The sequence below is a fragment of the Pimephales promelas genome, chromosome 3 (assembly GCF_988280905.1).
Source record: "Pimephales promelas chromosome 3, fPimPro1.hap1.1, whole genome shotgun sequence".
Lineage (NCBI taxonomy): Eukaryota > Metazoa > Chordata > Actinopteri > Cypriniformes > Leuciscidae > Pimephales > Pimephales promelas.
The window spans coordinates 77,978-98,421 of record NC_142771.1 but is presented as its reverse complement, the minus strand read 5'-3'; the positions used below and the strand labels follow the sequence as shown (position 1 = coordinate 98,421).

The 20,444-nt window shown below is 44.2% G+C and overlaps 1 protein-coding gene and 1 pseudogene across 2 annotated transcripts; one reads left to right on the top strand and one right to left on the bottom strand.

Annotated features, from left to right (window-relative positions):
- The first annotated feature begins 202 nt into the window (after positions 1 to 202).
- ddx47 (DEAD-box helicase 47) lies at positions 203 to 15,182 on the top strand. 2 transcript variants are annotated; one of them, XM_089128087.1, is made up of 13 exons: positions 203 to 337; positions 371 to 482; positions 2,137 to 2,230; positions 2,344 to 2,532; positions 3,031 to 3,102; positions 3,181 to 3,299; positions 6,470 to 6,541; positions 12,134 to 12,250; positions 12,353 to 12,499; positions 12,606 to 12,743; positions 13,973 to 14,043; positions 14,411 to 14,540; positions 14,620 to 15,182. In XM_089128087.1, exons 1-13 carry the CDS (start codon positions 264 to 266, stop codon positions 14,758 to 14,760), a joined length of 1,476 nt encoding a protein of 491 aa, XP_088984213.1. In that variant the 5' UTR covers positions 203 to 263; the 3' UTR covers positions 14,761 to 15,182. The 2 variants fall into 2 exon arrangements, with proteins under 2 accessions (XP_088984213.1, XP_039527366.2); XM_039671432.2 differs by having other exon boundaries at positions 219 to 482.
- LOC148981790 (uncharacterized) lies at positions 4,727 to 5,911 on the bottom strand (annotated as a pseudogene).
- Positions 15,183 to 20,444: the final 5,262 nt, after the last annotated feature.

Genomic DNA, 20,444 nt, shown 5'->3' with positions numbered 1-20,444 from the left:
ATCGCATTCATGATGATTTATGGTGATTTTATTTGCGTTAGACCTGTGTCTACTACATTGACGCTGATGCATTAAAGTGGAGGGGCTCCCCTGTTTCAAGATGGCGGCTCTATTGACGCATTCGTTCCAATGAACTCCGTATCCAAGGTGACGTCTAGTGTATATGTCTATGAACAGTTTTTTTTTTTTTTTTTGTCTATGAATCCTCCGTCACTTCCGCTCATGGGCGGGACTTCAGCACACGTGAGTAACGCGCCGCAAACATGGCGGATCCTAGAGAAGCGTTTTCAGATGAAGAGAAGGAACACACACACAGAGCCGAAGACTTAAAGCCGAGCGAAGAGACACACGCCGAAGACATGGAGCCGAGTGAAGACACACACACCGAAGACATGGAGCCGAGTGAAGACACACACACCGAAGACATGGAGCCGAGTGAAGACACACACACCGAAGAGACACACAAGAGCTTCAGAGACCTGGTGAGACACGCGCACAGCTCTTCACCACACTCGGGTGTTACTGTTCACTTCTGTGCCCATTACTTCACTGCCCTTTATTTCTGTGCCCATTACTTCACTGCCCATTACTTCAGTGCCCATTACTTCAGTGCCCATTACTTCAGTGCCCATTACTTCACTGCCCATTACTTCACTGCCCTTTATTTCTGTGCCCATTACTTCACTGCCCATTACTTCTGTGCCCATTACTTCAGTGCCCATTACTTCACTGCCCATTACTTCACTGCCCATTACTTGAGTCGTGCGAAACGACTCTTTCTGAATCAGAGATGCTTTGAACGCTTGTGTTTATTTCACGAAAGTCTGGTGCGCGTTCCCGCTGTCTGCTGGTGGACTCGAGAAGCGCGTGCACATCAGTCCGTTTAATTAATACTGTGTAATATTCACCTAATTAAGAACTCGAGAAGCGCAGTGTGCCGTTTCTGTGTAGATTATACTTTTGTATATTGGCTAATAATTGTAGATTTCCATAATTGTATTGTTATTGTTGTATAATAATAATTGTATATTGGCTTACTGTGACTGATAAGAAACTATTGTTGTTGTACACAGAGTGAACACACACACACACACACACACACAGAGAGAAAGTGTGTGCTGTTTCAGGGCATCTTTGACGCTGAGGTTCTGACAGTGGGTTAGGGTTAGTTTGACCGATATGAGTGTTTTGATAGCCGATGCCGAGAGCATGGCGGCCAATAAAAAGCTGATATTTATATTTGGGCTATATATATATAGCCTAAATATAAATGTTGGCTTTTTATCTGCATACATGTACATAAACACACGCGCGCACTCAAACACAATTTTATATTTATGTAAATCAATATTTACGCTTAGGCCCTATACTTTAGATGACAACTAATTTGAATCTGCAATCCAATTACAGTATATTTCACAAATAAAGTAATTGTTTAAAAACATGTGAATATGTGTAACAGGAAGTAAACACCGTAAGTCAGTAATCTGGTCATTTCCTGCGCACTGATAATCATATTTTCAAATAAAGATTTTTTTTTTTTTTACTTTTGAGAAGGTAACACTAATTTTACACACAGTGAAATCCACATAAGAGCCAGTGGGACGCTGGTATAGCGCAGCATATTCAGAAATAGAGCATTTAAACAGTGTTTGGATGGAGTCTCCTGAAGCTGATCTTCTGTTCACACACACACACACACACACACACACTTCACAAGATACCACAGCTGTGGTAAATCTGCAAGGTTTGTGAAATTAAATGTTTATTAGATATTCAGAGATTAGTTTAAATGATGTAGATGTGCATTTGCTGAATGTTGACGGTAATTGAGAAAGTATTTTAGGCTGATTGTTTGCCTTTTTGGTTACAAATAATATCAAAGCAAACGCTTTACTTTTTCGCATACCATTCCCATGTGTGATCAGGCGCTGGTGTTATAAGTGCCGCCCGCCACAATAAAAGTCCCACTTCCAACACATCGGCCAATCAGGAAAAACTGTTTTTTATATACGTTTTTCTGATTGGCTGATCTATAGGAATTGGGACTTTTTTTTGGGGCACTTATAACACCATCGGCCCACCACTAGAGTGACCACACACACACACACACTGAGAGTGTTTGTGCTGTTTCAGGGCGTCACTGAGGTTCTGTGTGAAGCCTGTGATCAGCTGGGCTGGAAGAAACCCACCAAGATCCAGATCGAGGCCATTCCTGTCGCTCTGGAGGGTGAGCACACACACACACACACACACACACACTCTCATACACTCACTGTGTGTCGTGACATGATCGGTCTGGCGGAGACTCTCTCTCTAACGTGTGTGTGTGTGTGTGTGCAGGCCGTGATGTGATCGGTCTGGCGGAGACGGGCTCAGGGAAGACGGGGGCGTTTGCTCTGCCGATCCTCCAGTCTCTGCTGGCGTCGGCTCAGCGTCTGCACTCACTCGTCCTCACGCCCACCCGAGAGCTGGCCTTCCAGATCGCGGAGCAGTTCGACGCCCTCGGCTCCAGCATCGGCGTCAAGACCGGTGCGCCTTCCCAGCATGCACTCGCTCGACACGCCCTTCCCAGCATGCACTCGCTCGACACACCCTTCCCAGCATGCACTCGCTCGACACACCCTTCCCAGCATGCACTCGCTCAACACACCCTTCCCAGCATGCACTCGCTCGACACACCCTTCCCAGCATGCACTCGCTCAACACACCCTTCCCAGCATGCACTCGCTCGACACACCCTTCCCAGCATGCACTCGCTCGACACACCCTTCCCAGCATGCACTCGCTCAACACGCCCTTCCCAGCATGCACTGTTATCATTTAACACACCCTCCCAAGCATGCACTGTGACCTCTAAACACACCCATCCCAGCATGCATTGTGACTGCTTACCCTTCCCAGCATGCACTTGCTGTTAAAATGGCTCTTTATATCAAAGCTTCTCTGTCTGTCCATAATAGAGCTGCATGTGTGGTCAGGTCATGTGATGCAGTAAATGTTGTGAACATCAGTGTGTGTGTGTTTCAGCGGTTGTCGTGGGAGGGATTGATATGATGTCTCAGGCTCTGGTTCTGGCCAAGAAACCTCACGTGGTCATCGGTAAGAGCTCATGAGCGTGGCCGTCTGTGCTGGATGTTAGAGTTGAATCATGGGTAATAATCCTGCTCTGCCTCGCAGCGACTCCGGGCCGCTTGATCGATCACCTGGAGAACACCAAAGGCTTCAACCTGAGAGCGCTCAAATATCTGGTGATGGACGAGGCCGACCGCATCCTCAACATGGACTTTGAGTCTGAGGTACACACACACACACACACACACACACACACACACCACTATATATTTATATACAGTTGTAATCAACGTTATTTAACGCCCATCACAAAGCAGGTTTATTGGCAAAATGTACAGACTTTCAGCTGTTTACAAAGAACAAATCAAGCAAAAGTAAGTGAGATAGCCCAACACAAGTGGTTTCCTCAAACTCTCCTGCAGTCTGGAGTTATTCTCATCTGGATCGAGTCCCTCACGGCAGCACAGATCTGCAGGTCAGGGGTCGTCTCACTAATCAAGGGCTTCATGAGCGTGTGCTTGAGCGAGAACACTCAGGGTTCGGATTGAGTGTCACGTTTGACTGCATGTTAAAATAAGTCAAAAGAACGGTCCTAAAGGAAGGAGAAGATATGATTGTCCTTCACAAACAAGAACAGGAGACAGGAAGATCGTGAAGCGTAGTTCCCCATGGACCAGTGATTGCGCTCACTGGACGGGCAGAAGGAAGCGGTCAGCGGTTCAGATGAGACAGCTCTCCGTCCCTCTGGATCAGCGGTGTGTGTGTGAGTGTGTGTGTGAGGATCAGCGGTGTGTGTGTGAGTGTGTGTGTGAGGATCAGCGGTGTGTGTGTGAGTGTGTGTGTGAGGATCAGCGGTGTGTGTGTGAGGATCCTGAAGCTGAGGGTTGTTCCATAAAACAAGATTAGAAAATAAGCCAGGCTTATTTTGGTTAGTCAAACTTATTGTCGGTGAATTCTGTTTCATAAAGCAAACTTAAAATAGTTCAAACTCAGTTACCCTGGAAACTTATGCTGGGAAACTAGCCTGGTCCGGGGCAGGCTAACTCTGTCAGGCTAAGTCTGAGTTCAGCCTTAACGAGCATACAATTTATACTCACCTGCTGGTATTTCGATGTCATTTAATTTACTTAACCACTATTAATGCATCTTTTTTTTTTAAATAAATAAGGAAATGTACTTTACTAATAAATGTAAGAAATTATATGGTATAAATGCATTTGAACAAATGAATAAATGTTCAAAACTTGTGTATTTAATTGGTGAGTTTGTTTAATGAGTTTGGTAATTAATGAAGTATATAAATAGGGAGCTGAACTCGTTTCCAAACTTAACCATGGCGTGTCCTTTCATAGATGAGGTGTTGGATGAGGGAGCTATAGTCTTGCGGAGGGCATTTCAAAGAGAGAGAACTTTCAGAGACAGGTCAGACCCATTGGCATTAAATGACAGCTAACTATATGAACGATAGGTTCTCAAGAGATGGGATTGCATATATTTGTAGATTACCAAGCCCACACATATACAAATAATTATTTTGTTTAATATGGTCTAAATCATGACTGTGTAGCCTTTAAAATGTTCCACTGGTCCCTCAACTTTCTCCTTAGTTGAACAAACACACAGAAGTCAAAGTATTTAATGTGATTTGTCTTTATTCAGAGTGAATCTGCCTGTTAGGGGTGAAAACACACAAATAAATGTTGTGAATGATCAAAAAGATAATGTTTTTTTTCCTTTCCTTTAAAAAAAAGGTAGTTCTACTTGCATTTTTCTGTAGCTGTTGAATTTCCAGCTCCAACTTCCTCATCTTTAGTTTTTTATACTCGATGTTGATATCAGTTGCTTCCATTTATTTAAGGCAGTATCGTTTATACTCTCCTTTTATGTTTTCTGGGTTATGTAGCAACATTTAAGTTATTTACTCTTGTCACATTGTTTTAATTTCTTAATACTCTAGAACAGAACTCTAGGACAGTGTCGGCATCCTGAAAACACATTATGATCATTTTATCACACAAGTACACTTTTTAATATTCAATACAGTATAGCATGGATGGAACCTGTGAGTACCCCCTCCTTGAACATACAGACACAGTCTCCTCATCCTCCTCAACTGATGGGCCTTCTCAAACTCAGTTAAACTCATTAGCTTACATAACTGATTTAAAAGGTCTCATACTCACAGGCAACATGATGTCTGGTGGATCCATAAAGCATACAGAATCTTGATAGAACATTTTTTTTTTTTTTACCAAAATGCACCATTACAATAGCACAAGTACCACATGACATTACTGCTATGATGTACTTAGGCCTACAATGTAAAATACACACACACACACACACACACACACACCTTTTATATACTCACTCCTTATACTACATGATATCATTATAGATGATGAATCCCCCCCCTCCCCCCTCAGTCTTCTTTTTGGTCGCTTCAATAAAGAAAATAATTTAAAAAAAAAAAAACCCTGAATAGTTGTAACTTCAAGCTGGCATTGATTACATATACCATAAGATTTACTTACCATTCAGACTATATTTTAATATTTTATTTTCACCTGCTGCCAGGTTCTTTTTCCTTCACTTAAGTTACTGCTGCGTGAAAGCAATTAACGTTATAGCTTACTGTTATTCACACACAAATTTTGCAATGTATGTGACACACATTAAATGTTGAAGTATTTTAAATAGTTTACACCGCTACTTACGCATTGAGACGATCAGCAATTTCCTGCCAAACTTTCTCTCTTGCTTTCTTTATTGCCGCTGTATTGACTTTTTTGGTGATGACATCTTTAAATTCTCCATTATATGTTTCCGTGAACATCGCTGCTCTTTTCCTTTTGTTGCCATGGTAGCCCACAGTAAATCGACTGATCCATGCTCGACTTTTCAGGACTTTAAGAGAATGGCGTGCACGCGCAATTATCTAGACTATTTAAACCTGACTCAAATTAGTAAGATCATATGATCCTCAACTTACTGTTATGGAACCAATTTAAGCGCGGATGTTTAACTCGGCTCATTCAAGTCAGGTTTTGGACTTTAATCCCCGCTTTTCTAAGCGGCTTTTATGAAACAGCCCCCTGGATCTTCAACAGGACAATGATCCCAAGTGCTAAAGATGTTTGCCATGAAGGGGTTAAATAAATGAGTCGTTAAGTTGCATTTCCAGTTGAATTTGGGGAACCCACTTGAAACAATTGTTGAGCTGTTTATATTACTTTTGTTTGATTTGTTAATTGCAAACAGCTAAAAATGTGTCAATTATGCCAATAAACCAGATTTGCAATCAGACCTGCATGTCGAGCTCAATGATCTGATGACCGAAGCTGAGCTCAGTGTGTGTGTGTGTGTGTGTGTGTGTGTGTGTGTGTGTGTTTAGGTGGATAAAGTCCTGAAGGTCATCCCACGTGACAGACGCACATTCCTGTTCTCAGCCACCATGACTAAAAAGGTAAACATCTGCATTTGTGTGAAGTGTGTGTGATCTGATGATGTGCTCTGGTCTCGCTGGTTTCAGTCTGATGATGTGTTCTGGTCTCGCTGGTTTCAGTCTGTTGATGTGTTCTGGTCTCGCTGGTTTCAGTCTGATGATGTGTTCTGGTCTCGCTGGTTTCAGTCTGATGATGTGTTCTGGTCTCGCTGGTTTCAGTCTGATGATGTGTTCTGGTCTCGCTGGTTTCAGTCTGATGATGTGTTCTGGTCTCGCTGGTTTCAGTCTGATGATGTGCTCTGGTCTCACTGGTTTCAGTCTGATGATGTGTTCTGGTCTCACTGGTTTCAGTCTGTTGATGTGCTCTGGTCTCGCTGGTTTCAGTCTGTTGATGTGCTCTGGTCTCGCTGGTTTCAGTCTGATGATGTGTTCTGGTCTCGCTGGTCTCAGTCTGATGATGTGCTCTGGTCTCACTGGTTTCAGTCAGTGGATGTGTTCTGGTCTCACTGGTTTCAGTCTGATGATGTGTTCTGGTCTCGCTGGTTTCAGTCTGTTGATGTGCTCTGGTCTCGCTGGTTTCAGTCTGATGATGTGTTCTGGTCTCGCTGGTCTCAGTCTGATGATGTGCTCTGGTCTCACTGGTTTCAGTCAGTTGATGTGCTCTGGTCTCGCTGGTTTCAGTCTGATGATGTGTTCTGGTCTCGCTGGTTTCAGTCTGTTGATGTGTTCTGGTCTCGCTGGTTTCAGTCTGATGATGTGTTCTGGTCTCGCTGGTTTCAGTCTGATGATGTGTTCTGGTCTCGCTGGTTTCAGTCTGATGATGTGTTCTGGTCTCGCTGGTTTCAGTCTGATGATGTGTTCTGGTCTCGCTGGTTTCAGTCTGATGATGTGTTCTGGTCTCGCTGGTCTCAGTCTGATGATGTGTTCTGGTCTCGCTGGTTTCAGTCTGATGATGTGTTCTGGTCTCGCTGGTTTCAGTCTGATGATGTGTTCTGGTCTCGCTGGTTTCAGTCTAATGATGTGTTCTGGTCTCGCTGGTTTCAGTCTGATGATGTGTTCTGGTCTCGCTGGTTTCAGTCTGATGATGTGTTCTGGTCTCGCTGGTTTCAGTCTGATGATGTGTTCTGGTCTCGCTGGTTTCAGTCTGATGATGTGTTCTGGTCTCGCTGGTTTCAGTCTGTTGATGTGTTCTGGTCTCGCTGGTTTCAGTCTGATGATGTGTTCTGGTCTCGCTGGTTTCAGTCTGATGATGTGTTCTGGTCTCGCTGGTTTCAGTCTGATGATGTGTTCTGGTCTCGCTGGTTTCAGTCTGATGATGTGTTCTGGTCTCGCTGGTTTCAGTCTGATGATGTGCTCTGGTCTCACTGGTTTCAGTCTGATGATGTGTTCTGGTCTCACTGGTTTCAGTCTGTTGATGTGCTCTGGTCTCGCTGGTTTCAGTCTGTTGATGTGCTCTGGTCTCGCTGGTTTCAGTCTGATGATGTGTTCTGGTCTCGCTGGTCTCAGTCTGATGATGTGCTCTGGTCTCACTGGTTTCAGTCAGTTGATGTGTTCTGGTCTCACTGGTTTCAGTCTGATGATGTGTTCTGGTCTCGCTGGTTTCAGTCTGTTGATGTGCTCTGGTCTCGCTGGTTTCAGTCTGATGATGTGTTCTGGTCTCGCTGGTCTCAGTCTGATGATGTGCTCTGGTCTCACTGGTTTCAGTCAGTTGATGTGCTCTGGTCTCGCTGGTTTCAGTCTGATGATGTGTTCTGGTCTCGCTGGTTTCAGTCTGTTGATGTGTTCTGGTCTCGCTGGTTTCAGTCTGATGATGTGTTCTGGTCTCGCTGGTTTCAGTCTGATGATGTGTTCTGGTCTCGCTGGTTTCAGTCTGATGATGTGTTCTGGTCTCGCTGGTTTCAGTCTGATGATGTGTTCTGGTCTCGCTGGTTTCAGTCTGATGATGTGTTCTGGTCTCGCTGGTTTCAGTCTGATGATGTGTTCTGGTCTCGCTGGTTTCAGTCTGATGATGTGTTCTGGTCTCGCTGGTTTCAGTCTGATGATGTGTTCTGGTCTCGCTGGTTTCAGTCTGATGATGTGTTCTGGTCTCGCTGGTTTCAGTCTGATGATGTGTTCTGGTCTCGCTGGTTTCAGTCTGATGATGTGTTCTGGTCTCGCTGGTTTCAGTCTGATGATGTGCTCTGGTCTCACTGGTTTCAGTCTGATGATGTGTTCTGGTCTCACTGGTTTCAGTCTGTTGATGTGCTCTGGTCTCGCTGGTTTCAGTCTGTTGATGTGCTCTGGTCTCGCTGGTTTCAGTCTGATGATGTGTTCTGGTCTCGCTGGTCTCAGTCTGATGATGTGCTCTGGTCTCACTGGTTTCAGTCAGTTGATGTGTTCTGGTCTCACTGGTTTCAGTCTAATGATGTGTTCTGGTCTCGCTGGTTTCAGTCTGTTGATGTGTTCTGGTCTCGCTGGTTTCAGTCTGATGATGTGTTCTGGTCTCGCTGGTTTCAGTCTGATGATGTGCTCTGGTCTCGCTGGTTTCAGTCTGATGATGTGCTCTGGTTTCACTGGTTTCAGTCTGTTGATGTGCTCTGGTTTCGCTGGTTTCAGTCTGTTGATGTGTTCTGGTCTCGCTGGTTTCAGTCTGATGATGTGCTCTGGTTTCAGTCTGATGATGTGCTCTGGTCTTGCTGGTTTCAGTCTGATGATGTGCTCTGGTTTCACTGGTTTCAGTCTGTTGATGTGTTCTGGTCTCGCTGGTCTCAGTCTGATGATGTGCTCTGGTCTCGCTGGTTTCAGTCTGATGATGTGCTCTGGTCTCGCTGGTTTCAGTCTGATGATGTGTTCTGGTCTCGCTGGTTTCAGTCTGATGATGTGTTCTGGTCTCACTGGTTTCAGTCTGTTGATGTGCTCTGGTCTCGCTGGTTTCAGTCTGTTGATGTGCTCTGGTCTCGCTGGTTTCAGTCTGTTGATGTGCTCTGGTCTCGCTGGTTTCAGTCTGATGATGTGCGCTGGTCTCACTGGTTTCAGTCTGTTGATGTGTTCTGGTCTCACTGGTTTCAGTCTGATGATGTGTTCTGGTCTCACTGGTTTCAGTCTGATGATGTGCTCTGGTCTCACTGGTTTCAGTCAGTTGATGTGTTCTGGTCTCACTGGTTTCAGTCTGATGATGTGTTCTGGTCTCGCTGGTTTCAGTCTGTTGATGTGTTCTGGTCTCGCTGGTTTCAGTCTGATGATGTGTTCTGGTCTCGCTGGTTTCAGTCTGATGATGTGCTCTGGTCTCGCTGGTTTCAGTCTGATGATGTGCTCTGGTTTCACTGGTTTCAGTCTGTTGATGTGTTCTGGTCTCGCTGGTTTCAGTCTGATGATGTGCTCTGGTTTCAGTCTGATGATGTGCTCTGGTCTTGCTGGTTTCAGTCTGATGATGTGCTCTGGTTTCACTGGTTTCAGTCTGTTGATGTGTTCTGGTCTCGCTGGTCTCAGTCTGATGATGTGCTCTGGTCTCGCTGGTTTCAGTCTGATGATGTGTTCTGGTCTCGCTGGTTTCAGTCTGATGATGTGTTCTGGTCTCACTGGTTTCAGTCTGTTGATGTGCGCTGGTCTCGCTAGTTTCAGTCTGTTGATGTGTTCTGGTCTCGCTGGTTTCAGTCTGTTGATGTGTTCTGGTCTCGCTGGTTTCAGTCTGTTGATGTGCTCTGGTCTCGCTGGTTTCAGTCTGATGATGTGTTCTGGTCTCGCTGGTTTCAGTCTGTTGATGTGTTCTGGACTCGCTGGTTTCAGTCTGATGATGTGTTCTGGTCTCGCTGGTCTCAGTCTGATGATGTGTTCTGGTCTCGCTGGTTTCAGTCTGATGATGTGTTCTGGTCTCGCTGGTTTCAGTCTGATGATGTGTTCTGGTCTCGCTGGTTTCAGTCTGTTGATGTGTTCTGGACTCGCTGGTTTCAGTCTGTTGATGTGTTCTGGTCTCGCTGGTTTCAGTCTGATGATGTGTTCTGGTCTCGCTGGTTTCAGTCTGATGATGTGTTCTGGTCTCGCTGGTTTCAGTCTGTTGATGTGTTCTGGTCTCGCTGGTCTCAGTCTGATGATGTGTTCTGGTCTCGCTGGTTTCAGTCTGATGATGTGTTCTGGTCTCGCTGGTTTCAGTCTGTTGATGTGTTCTGGACTCGCTGGTTTCAGTCTGATGATGTGTTCTGGTCTCGCTGGTCTCAGTCTGATGATGTGTTCTGGTCTCGCTGGTTTCAGTCTGATGATGTGTTCTGGTCTCGCTGGTTTCAGTCTGATGATGTGTTCTGGTCTCGCTGGTTTCAGTCTGTTGATGTGTTCTGGACTCGCTGGTTTCAGTCTGTTGATGTGTTCTGGTCTCGCTGGTTTCAGTCTGATGATGTGTTCTGGTCTCGCTGGTTTCAGTCTGATGATGTGTTCTGGTCTCGCTGGTTTCAGTCTGATGATGTGTTCTGGTCTCGCTGGTTTCAGTCTGATGATGTGTTCTGGTCTCGCTGGTTTCAGTCTGTTGATGTGTTCTGGTCTCGCTGGTTTCAGTCTGATGATGTGTTCTGGTCTCGCTGGTTTCAGTCTGATGATGTGTTCTGGTCTCGCTGGTTTCAGTCTGTTGATGTGTTCTGGTCTCGCTGGTTTCAGTCTGATGATGTGTTCTGGTCTCGCTGGTTTCAGTCTGTTGATGTGTTCTGGACTCGCTGGTTTCAGTCTGATGATGTGTTCTGGTCTCGCTGGTTTCAGTCTGTTGATGTGTTCTGGACTCGCTGGTTTCAGTCTGATGATGTGTTCTGGTCTCGCTGGTTTCAGTCTGATGATGTGTTCTGGTCTCGCTGGTCTCAGTCTGATGATGTGTTCTGGTCTCGCTGGTCTCAGTCTAATGATGTGTTCTGGTCTCGCTGGTTTCAGTCTGTTGATGTGTTCTGGTCTCGCTGGTTTCAGTCTGATGATGTGTTCTGGTCTCGCTGGTTTCAGTCTGATGATGTGTTCTGGTCTCACTGGTTTCAGTCTGATGATGTGCTCTGGTCTCGCTGGTTTCAGTCTGATGATGTGCTCTGGTCTCGCTGGTTTCAGTCTGATGATGTGCGCTGGTCTCGCTGGTTTCAGTCTGATGATGTGCGCTGGTCTCACTGGTCTCAGTCTGATGATGTGTTCTGGTCTCACTGGTTTCAGTCTGATGATGTGCTCTGGTCTCGCTGGTTTCAGTCTGTTGATGTGTTCTGGTCTCACTGGTTTCAGTCTGATGATGTGCTCTGGTCTCGCTGGTTTCAGTCTGTTGATGTGTTCTGGTCTCACTGGTTTCAGTCTGATGATGTGCTCTGGTCTCACTGGTTTCAGTCTGATGATGTGCTCTGGTCTCGCTGGTTTCAGTCTGTTGATGTGTTCTGGTCTCACTGGTTTCAGTCTGATGATGTGCTCTGGTCTCACTGGTCTCAGTCTGTTGATGTGTTCTGGTCTCACTGGTTTCAGTCTGATGATGTGCTCTGGTCTCGCTGGTTTCAGTCTGTTGATGTGTTCTGGTCTCACTGGTTTCAGTCTGATGATGTGCTCTGGTCTCGCTGGTTTCAGTCTGTTGATGTGTTCTGGTCTCACTGGTTTCAGTCTGTTGATGTCCTCTGGTCTCACTGGTTTCAGGTGCAGAAGCTTCAGCGAGCGGCTCTACGGGATCCCGTGAAGTGCAGCGTTTCCACCAAATACGCCACCGTCGACAAACTGCAGCAGTTCTACATATTCATCCCATCAAAGTACAAGGTTCCTTCAGCTCCTCCGTTCTTCTGCTGTCACTCTCTTCAGATGTGTGTATCATGTGCTTCATCCCTCATGAACGCTTGTGTGTGTGTGTGTGTGTGTTAGGACTGTTATCTGGTCTCTATCCTCAACGAACTGGCCGGAAACTCCTTCATGGTTTTCTGCGGCACTTGTAATAATGCCCAGCGTGTGGCGCTGCTGCTCCGGAACCTGGGAATCACTGCCATCCCACTGCACGGTCAGATGAGTCAGGTACACACACACACACACACACACTCTCACACTGCTTGTGTGTTGGGTTTGCAGTGTGTCAGTGTGTCATGGACTGACGTGTGTGTGTGTGTGTGTTCACCTTCAGAACAAGCGTCTCGGCGCACTCAACAAGTTCAAGTCCAAGTCCCGCTCGGTGCTGCTGGCCACGGATGTGGCGTCCCGCGGGCTGGACATCCCTCACGTCGACTGCGTCATCAACTTTGACATCCCCACACACTCCAAGGTAAACTTCAGCATTTACACACACACACACACACACACACACACACACACACACACTCCAAGGTAAACCAGCACCTTCGACATTGACATTTTATGTACTTGATTAAACTGTGTGTAGAAGTGTTGGCGTGTGTGTTTGCTAACACTAGCTGTGTGTAGAAGTGTCGGCGTGTGTGTTTGCCAACACTAGCTGTGTGTAGAAGTGTTAGCGTGTGTGTTTGCTAACACTAGCTGTGTGTAGAAGTGTTGGCGTGTGTGTTTGCTAACACTAGCTGTGTGTAGAAGTGTTGGCGTGTGTGTTTGCTAACACTAGCTGTGTGTAGAAGTGTCGGCGTGTGTGTTTGCTAACACTAGCTGTGTGTAGAAGTGTCGGCGTGTGTGTTTGCTAACACTAGCTGTGTGTAGAAGTGTTAGCGTGTGTGTTTGCTAACACTAGCTGTGTGTAGAAGTGTTAGCGTGTGTGTTTGCTAACACTAGCTGTGTGTAGAAGTGTTGGCGTGTGTGTTTGCTAACACTAGCTGTGTGTAGAAGTGTCGGCGTGTGTGTTTGCTAACACTAGCTGTGTGTAGAAGTGTTGGCGTGTGTGTTTGCTAACACTAGCTGTGTGTAGAAGTGTCGGCGTGTGTGTTTGCTAACACTAGCTGTGTGTAGAAGTGTTGGCGTGTGTGTTTGCTAACACTAGCTGTGTGTAGAAGTGTTAGCGTGTGTGTTTGCTAACACTAGCTGTGTGTAGAAGTGTCGGCGTGTGTGTTTGCTAACACTAGCTGTGTGTAGAAGTGTTAGCGTGTGTGTTTGCTAACACTAGCTGTGTGTAGAAGTGTTGGCGTGTGTGTTTGCTAACACTAGCTGTGTGTAGAAGTGTCGGCGTGTGTGTTTGCTAACACTAGCTGTGTGTAGAAGTGTCGGCGTGTGTGTTTGCTAACACTAGCTGTGTGTAGAAGTGTCGGCGTGTGTGTTTGCTAACACTAGCTGTGTGTAGAAGTGTTGGCGTGTGTGTTTGCTAACACTAGCTGTGTGTAGAAGTGTCGGCGTGTGTGTTTGCTAACACTAGCTGTGTGTAGAAGTGTCGGCGTGTGTGTTTGCTAACACTAGCTGTGTGTAGAAGTGTCGGCGTGTGTGTTTGCTAACACTAGCTGTGTGTAGAAGTGTTGGCGTGTGTGTTTGCTAACACTAGCTGTGTGTAGAAGTGTTGGCGTGTGTGTTTGCTAACACTAGCTGTGTTCTCCGCAGGATTACATCCACCGCGTGGGCCGCACGGCGAGAGCAGGGAGATCTGGGAAATCCATCACCTTCGTCACACAGTCAGTCACTCCTCCTCCTCCTCCTCCTCCTTCAGTCGGTCTGTGATTGTGTGTGTGTTCAGAGTGTGTGTTAGCGTTCAGGAGAATTGATCCGTCACTAGCTTCATTCTCTCTATACACCAGTGTGTGTGTGTGTGTGTGTGTGTGTGTGATGTCGCATATAAACCACTGGATGGAGACGCAGAGACTCATTCTTAAAGAGCAGAGGAAACATCACCGTTAGTGCTGAAGTTCAGTTCTCAGTTCTGGATGGAGACAGAGCTATTACTGGCTGAAGGACTGACGGACCAGTGAAGGATTGGGGTCAGGGTTCACAGCGACTGAGCAACTGTTAATCGTGTGTGTGTGTGTGTGTGTGTGTGTGTAGGTATGACGTGGAGCTGTTCCAGCGCATCGAGACACTGATCGGGAAGAAACTGCCCGCCTTCCCCACACAGGAAGAGGAAGTGATGATGCTGGTGGAGCGAGTGAGCGAGGCTCAGCGGTTCGCACGCATCGTACGTCCTCCTGCCATGTGATCAGCTACTGCGGAGTGTGTGTGTGTGTGTGTGTGTGACGCTGTGTTTGTTCTGTCAGGAGATGAAGGAGAGCAGCGAGAAGAGGAAGCGGCCCAGAGCGACCGAGGAAGAGGACGGCGAGCAGTCGAGCGGCGTGAGGAAGATGGTGAAGGGCGGCTCCTTCAGAGGAACTCGAGGCGGATCACGGAGAGGACGATGAAGATCACGGCCGTCACTCTAATAAACGTTGCGTTCTCTTCTCCACTTTGTGAACTGTCTCTTTAAGATAATTTAAATATGTAATGATGAATTTCTTTGAAGCCGCCTCCCCCTTTGGCAGAGAACAGACCACAACGTTACTTCTCTTAGAGGCGTTTCCCAACGGCAAGAACTGGCGGACGGGCGAGTTAGGCTTCGGAGAAGAACCCTGGAGTCCGGAGTGAACCGAACAGCGCTCTGTGTCTCGGGCCTCACAGGAGTCATGAACACACGATGGCTGCCGCTGTGCTTTATCAAGATTATAGTGTCTCCAGCTTTGTGTGTCTAACCCTTCTGCTTTTCTCCTCACCTGCCCATGTGTTTAGAAATGTGACTGGACAGTTTACTTGCTATACCCCTAAATAAAAAGTCACAAAAGTTTAACATTTGTGTTATTTGTTATTTTTGGTGTAAGCGGTAGTATGTAGCTGTAGTTTCATTGGTCCTGGTTATACTGGGAAGGGTTTCTAATATTTAATTTCTTCATTCATACAGTATAATGGACCTGAAGAACAGGTGAGTTTTTGGTAAAGCAACACCCAGAGGATGACGCTCGGTTAGGGTTATTAATGTTAGTCACGTTAATGAAGTGCTGAGCCTCGATGACCAGAATCTGCATATTTCATTTCTGTGATGCATTAATATTTAATCTTGCAGCAACTCTTCAGACTCTGGGAACAATGATGGTAAAAACGAAGTGATGCTTTTAAATCTTAAACTAAAACCGCCATTAGGTGCCGAGTCACTTATCTTAATGAGCAAGTCTTATGTCTGTCTAAATACCCACACCTGTGGTCTTTACACTCGATTGATTACATGAACACGGGCTGAATAGAGGAAATGAGTCCTGTAGGTGTAAAGACGGCAAGTGTGTGTAGCACTTTTGATCATTCGATGGGACACACTTAGTGTTTACAGCGCTTTATTTATATTTTCAATACTTTGCATTTTAAAAGAAACTTCTACATGTGTGTTCAGTATTGTATCAAGTCAATTAATTTTCCCTTCCTTCTCACTTTCCTTGATCCAGCTTCATTTATTCATTTAGCAAACGCTTTTATCCAAAGTGAAATTATTCGTCAGATGGACTGCATTTATATAGCGCTTTCAATAGGCCAATGGTCACCAAAGCACTTTACATATTGCCTCCAATTCACGCACACATCTGAAGTAGCGTGTGTATGACATGCCAATTCGTATTTCCATTTTTGGCGTGCTATCAACACGCATAATGAACGCTCTGTTTAAGCTATTTTACCTGAAAAGCAGCTCTCATAGTTAATCTTAACTTGCTTTTTTCAGCCTATATGTTACGTTTTCATAGGTTGTGCAAGAAAAAAATTGTACATTACTTTATAATGCCACAAGATGTGGTAACTTGTTAAATACAACTGTGCCTTATTGTCATCATTTAATGTTGACAGGTGTAAAAATGAGGCTATTTGGTTGTTTATTTTAAAATAGTTTGATGTATCTTTGCCCATTTATGTGTAACGCTACTTAAAGGGTCTTTGCGGATGCAATCAGTACAGAAACAGAGAAGTCACTTAAGCAGTTATATAAAAACATGATTCACAAACATTTAAAAAAGGCATGTAAAAAGATGTACAGAATATCAAAGCAAATTGTTAATTGAAAACAAAATAAATATAATTTGATTCATGCAATGTGTCCTGGCTTTAACATGATCATTCATCAACTATCCTCCTAACTGTTAGTAATGGATGAATATACAATACACAACCTCTTGCTTTGTACAACTTTAACAAACGTAGTATGCAGTGGACGACACTAAAGTTTTTCCTCGTGATCCGGCGTCTTCTCGTCAGCTCCTCGACCTGCTTCCCTTGTTGTTTTTTCCGAGAAAGAAAGGTGAACGTATTCTGAACGATCGTGCGACCGCTATGGCAGCTGAACTGAACAGCCGTATCGATGTTTATTAAAATCTCGACAGAAAATCCAAACACATGCATTTAAATACAGCGGTATTGGGTGTGATCCTGTAAATATGGCGGCAGACCCATAATGCAACACGGCGTGACGTCATCTCCACATTCCCTATTATGAGCCCAAGCCCCATTTAAACCCGACCATTTTTTCAATACGTTAGTCATTATCATAACTGAATTTTTCAACCACTTTCTATGTTACCTTCTCCCACCTGCAACATTTATATTTTGTCCCGCTCCCGCCCGCAAATACACTTTTTTTCTGTACATTTACATCCAAATACTTTCAAGTCTACGTGTCGCCATCATACACATCAGCATAAATGCTCCTGATAAATTATTTGTTATTAAGGCATCAACACACAAACCATTGTTATAACATAAAAGCATGCAGCTCCTGCGTGACTGTGCGCTCCTTTAATATCCCTAAAAAGCTGTCAGTTCATCGCGATCTCACACATCTCTGTCATTATCAATGAATCTTTCATCATGTATACACTTTGTTTGTTATAATTAGAGGATTTGCCAACATACAGAATTCAGCACTGAACAGAAAGTCAGTTTTGAGTGGTGAGGAGAGTCTATCGTAAATGCTTCTGATTGGCCATTGCGTTCAAGAAATCAACACATTGTCTGTGATTGGCTACATCGCTCAACGCCGCAAACGCTATACAAATAAACTGGTCTGTAAATCATTTCTATTTTGTTTTAGTTGTTCTTGTTGCTTTTCTGTAACAGATGAATTAAAATTCGTTTTTATATGTTTTATTCATAGATATTTCTAGTTTGCAGGAGCACCACGAATCGTTTTATTCTCCCGCAACACGCACACTCACAGAGTGAGCGCATTACCGCCCGCGCCGCTCGCACTCGGCCATCAAATACAGTCCCGTGCCGCACTCTATTGCGCTGGCAGTGTATGCCTCTAGATCAGAGGCCCGGCCCGAGGATAGTGACGGGAGATATTGGCAGCCCGGGCTTCAAGTTCGGGCTCGGGCAGAGAATCTAAGCTCTAGCTCGACTAAAGCAGAGGTGGCATCTATCTGGGTGAACCGAACAATGGTGTAATAATGATTCGACTCCCAAGACAAGACGATGCTCACCGACTGGCCAATAGGAACGTGGCCCCGCCCATGACACAATTTTCACAGTGAAAGCTAAATCCTGACTCGAGAGCAAAGAAAAGCATTTGGAGAGAAACACTTTTTTTTTTGGAGAAAGTTTTCACACTGATAGCAAAAAATATATATTTGAGATTTTTTTCAAAGTATTTTGAGAGTTTTGTTTTCTCAGAAATAATTCAAAAAATATATTTTATGTTCTATGAAGAACACTTTCTCTCAACTTTTTTAGTCTAAAATATTAATATTTTTGTTGCAATTGGTATGAAAACTTTTTCTCTCAAACATTTTTTCCCTCAGATCATTTAATTTCTCTCATATAATAAAGACACAATTCTAGCTCCATAGTTATGATGGTTTGTTCCTGGTTGTTGTAAGCTGTTGCCAGGTACGTGATGTATTGTTGAAGTGTTAACGTGTGTGTTTGAGGAATGCGGTTTTTTAAAAAAATGTTTTGTTTGTGAATATTATTAGCACAAATAATAAGGGTGTTTTCCTAGCTGGCTCTGTTCTAGGAGCTGGTCTTTGTTACGGTTTTGAATTACTAAAGTCAATTCAAATAATAGAGGTCTGCACTGATTTACTAAGGTGTATCAACCCCTTTTAACTTACCAACTTGCTGCAATCTGATTATGTGATTGTTCCCAATTAATTGAATTGAAATGGCAACTGAGTTGGACATCACCATAGATGTGCTTTACATGAACCTTCCGCCAGCCGGACAAGTGCTGCCTAAAGCGATTTGCTTCTGATCAGCTTGAAGAACCTTACAGTAGATATCAAAACCTCATGTCAAACATTTCTCTGATAAATATGTAAAGCTTTAAATGGTTCAACAGTTTTTTTTACACATGAATGATAAAAGCCAATTTTGTCAGTCAAATGCAGACAGGTTATAGTACAGTGACAGTTTGGTTAATAAATTAAACAAAAGTATGAACATAACCCTAAAGTCCAAGGAAGGAGGTGGACCAGTGGATCAGAAAGTGGACTGATTTTTCCTAAACCCAACCAAGTAGTTTTGGTACCTAATTGCTATTTTTGAAAGTGTAAGCAGACGTTGCATATTTATTATAGCTATCACAGTATGGCAAGCCGTTTTAACTTTTATTCCTTTCCAGGATATGAATTCTTGATATCAACAATATACATTTTTCACAGAGCCCAAAAGGGTTCCTAGAACGTTAAAAGGCGATTCAAAGCGGTCCACATCTCAATTCAAAAATTGCTTTATTGGCATGTACATCATACAATATTGCCAAATTAAATGAATTATACAAATTAAAAGTAAAAATAAAATAGAACAGTTTATGAACATTTAAAATTTCTGTGAAGAATTTAGAATTCAGTGTGTAAGTGTGTTCGTGTTTGGTGTGTGTGTGCGCGCATCACTGATTGGTCGTCGACTCTCTCTTTTTGTGACGAGCGTCAGTTTATCCGGCTGCTAGTGTGATACGATCTCTTTTTTCACCTAATAGATGTTGAAATTGTGTTTTGTAGTTTAATTGCGTGAAGTTAGTGCAAAGTATTTCGAATTTTGTGTATAAAGTCCCTCTAATGTGTAATTGCTATTGTTACCATTGTTCGGATCCATTCTATTGAAGAGAGACACATCGACAGAACCTTAAACAAACTTCAGGATGGGACTCCCCACTTGCTGGCTTTGACACATGTTTGTGTCCAAGTTGAGGAACTGAGGACGTCTGATGAAACACCATTTACTTCCACATGCTGGGGCCTCCCTGTTAGAAAAACGATCAGCCAGCTTATGAGGCCAAGGTCGATGTGGATGCTCTCTCTAGACTTTCTGCTGTAGTTTAAGGCTGAATACGATCAAAAGCAGACAAGGAAATCAATCAAAACTAGCAGCATCAAAGTTTTTGCCCCCTTTAAGTGTGCATGTGGCGTCCTCCACACCTCTGCTCGACCTGCAGGCAAACAAGACCTAGACTTAGACTTGGGGATATTCAAATGAATTAACCAATCAGTGATACCCTTGATCAGCTCTACCAAATGTGGATGTTTTTCCATTGTTATTATGTTTTGATTGATACTGTGAAGCTGCTTTGATGCAATCTATATTGTGAAAAGCACTATATAAATGTTCATGATTTCCCATGATGCACTGAGCTCTGCTCTCCATCTGTATGCATTCTTCTCCCATTAACGCGTTACTAACTTGACTTCTTCCCTTTCCCGTAGTCTTGTGCTTTCTGTTCCCTCTCCTCTCGACATCCGCTGCTAAAATTATGTATTTGATTATTTATTATAAAAATGGTTAATTATTTGATATTTCTATTAAACCACTAGCATTAGTATTTCTTTGCACTGCGAGTGACCTCCGTGGCCAAGTGCCTGCTGTGAGTGCTGGGTCTCTGTAGTATGACTTAAGTGCAGTCAGGACTGCTCTATATGTAAAGTACAATGAGATAACTTAGATTAGGAATAGGAGTTATCTTTAATGACACCCAGGCACCAGACAACATTATCACATTTACATGAAGTGCTAGGATCTCGTATGCAACGGCTCTAAAGAGAACAAACCTCTGTTAGATGTGTTCTAGTTAAAACTGTAA

What these genes read in the sequence shown, in the direction of transcription:
- ddx47 (XM_039671432.2), top strand. Translation starts at nt 264, where the DNA reads ATGGCGGATCCTAGAGAAGCGTTTTCAGATGAAGAGAAGGAACACACA. An exon ending in CAGCCACCATGACTAAAAAG is followed by an intron (nt 6,542 to 12,133) that starts GTAAACATCTGC and finishes CACTGGTTTCAG; the next exon opens with GTGCAGAAGCTTCAGCGAGC. An exon ending in TCATCCCATCAAAGTACAAG is followed by an intron (nt 12,251 to 12,352) that starts GTTCCTTCAGCT and finishes TGTGTGTGTTAG; the next exon opens with GACTGTTATCTGGTCTCTAT.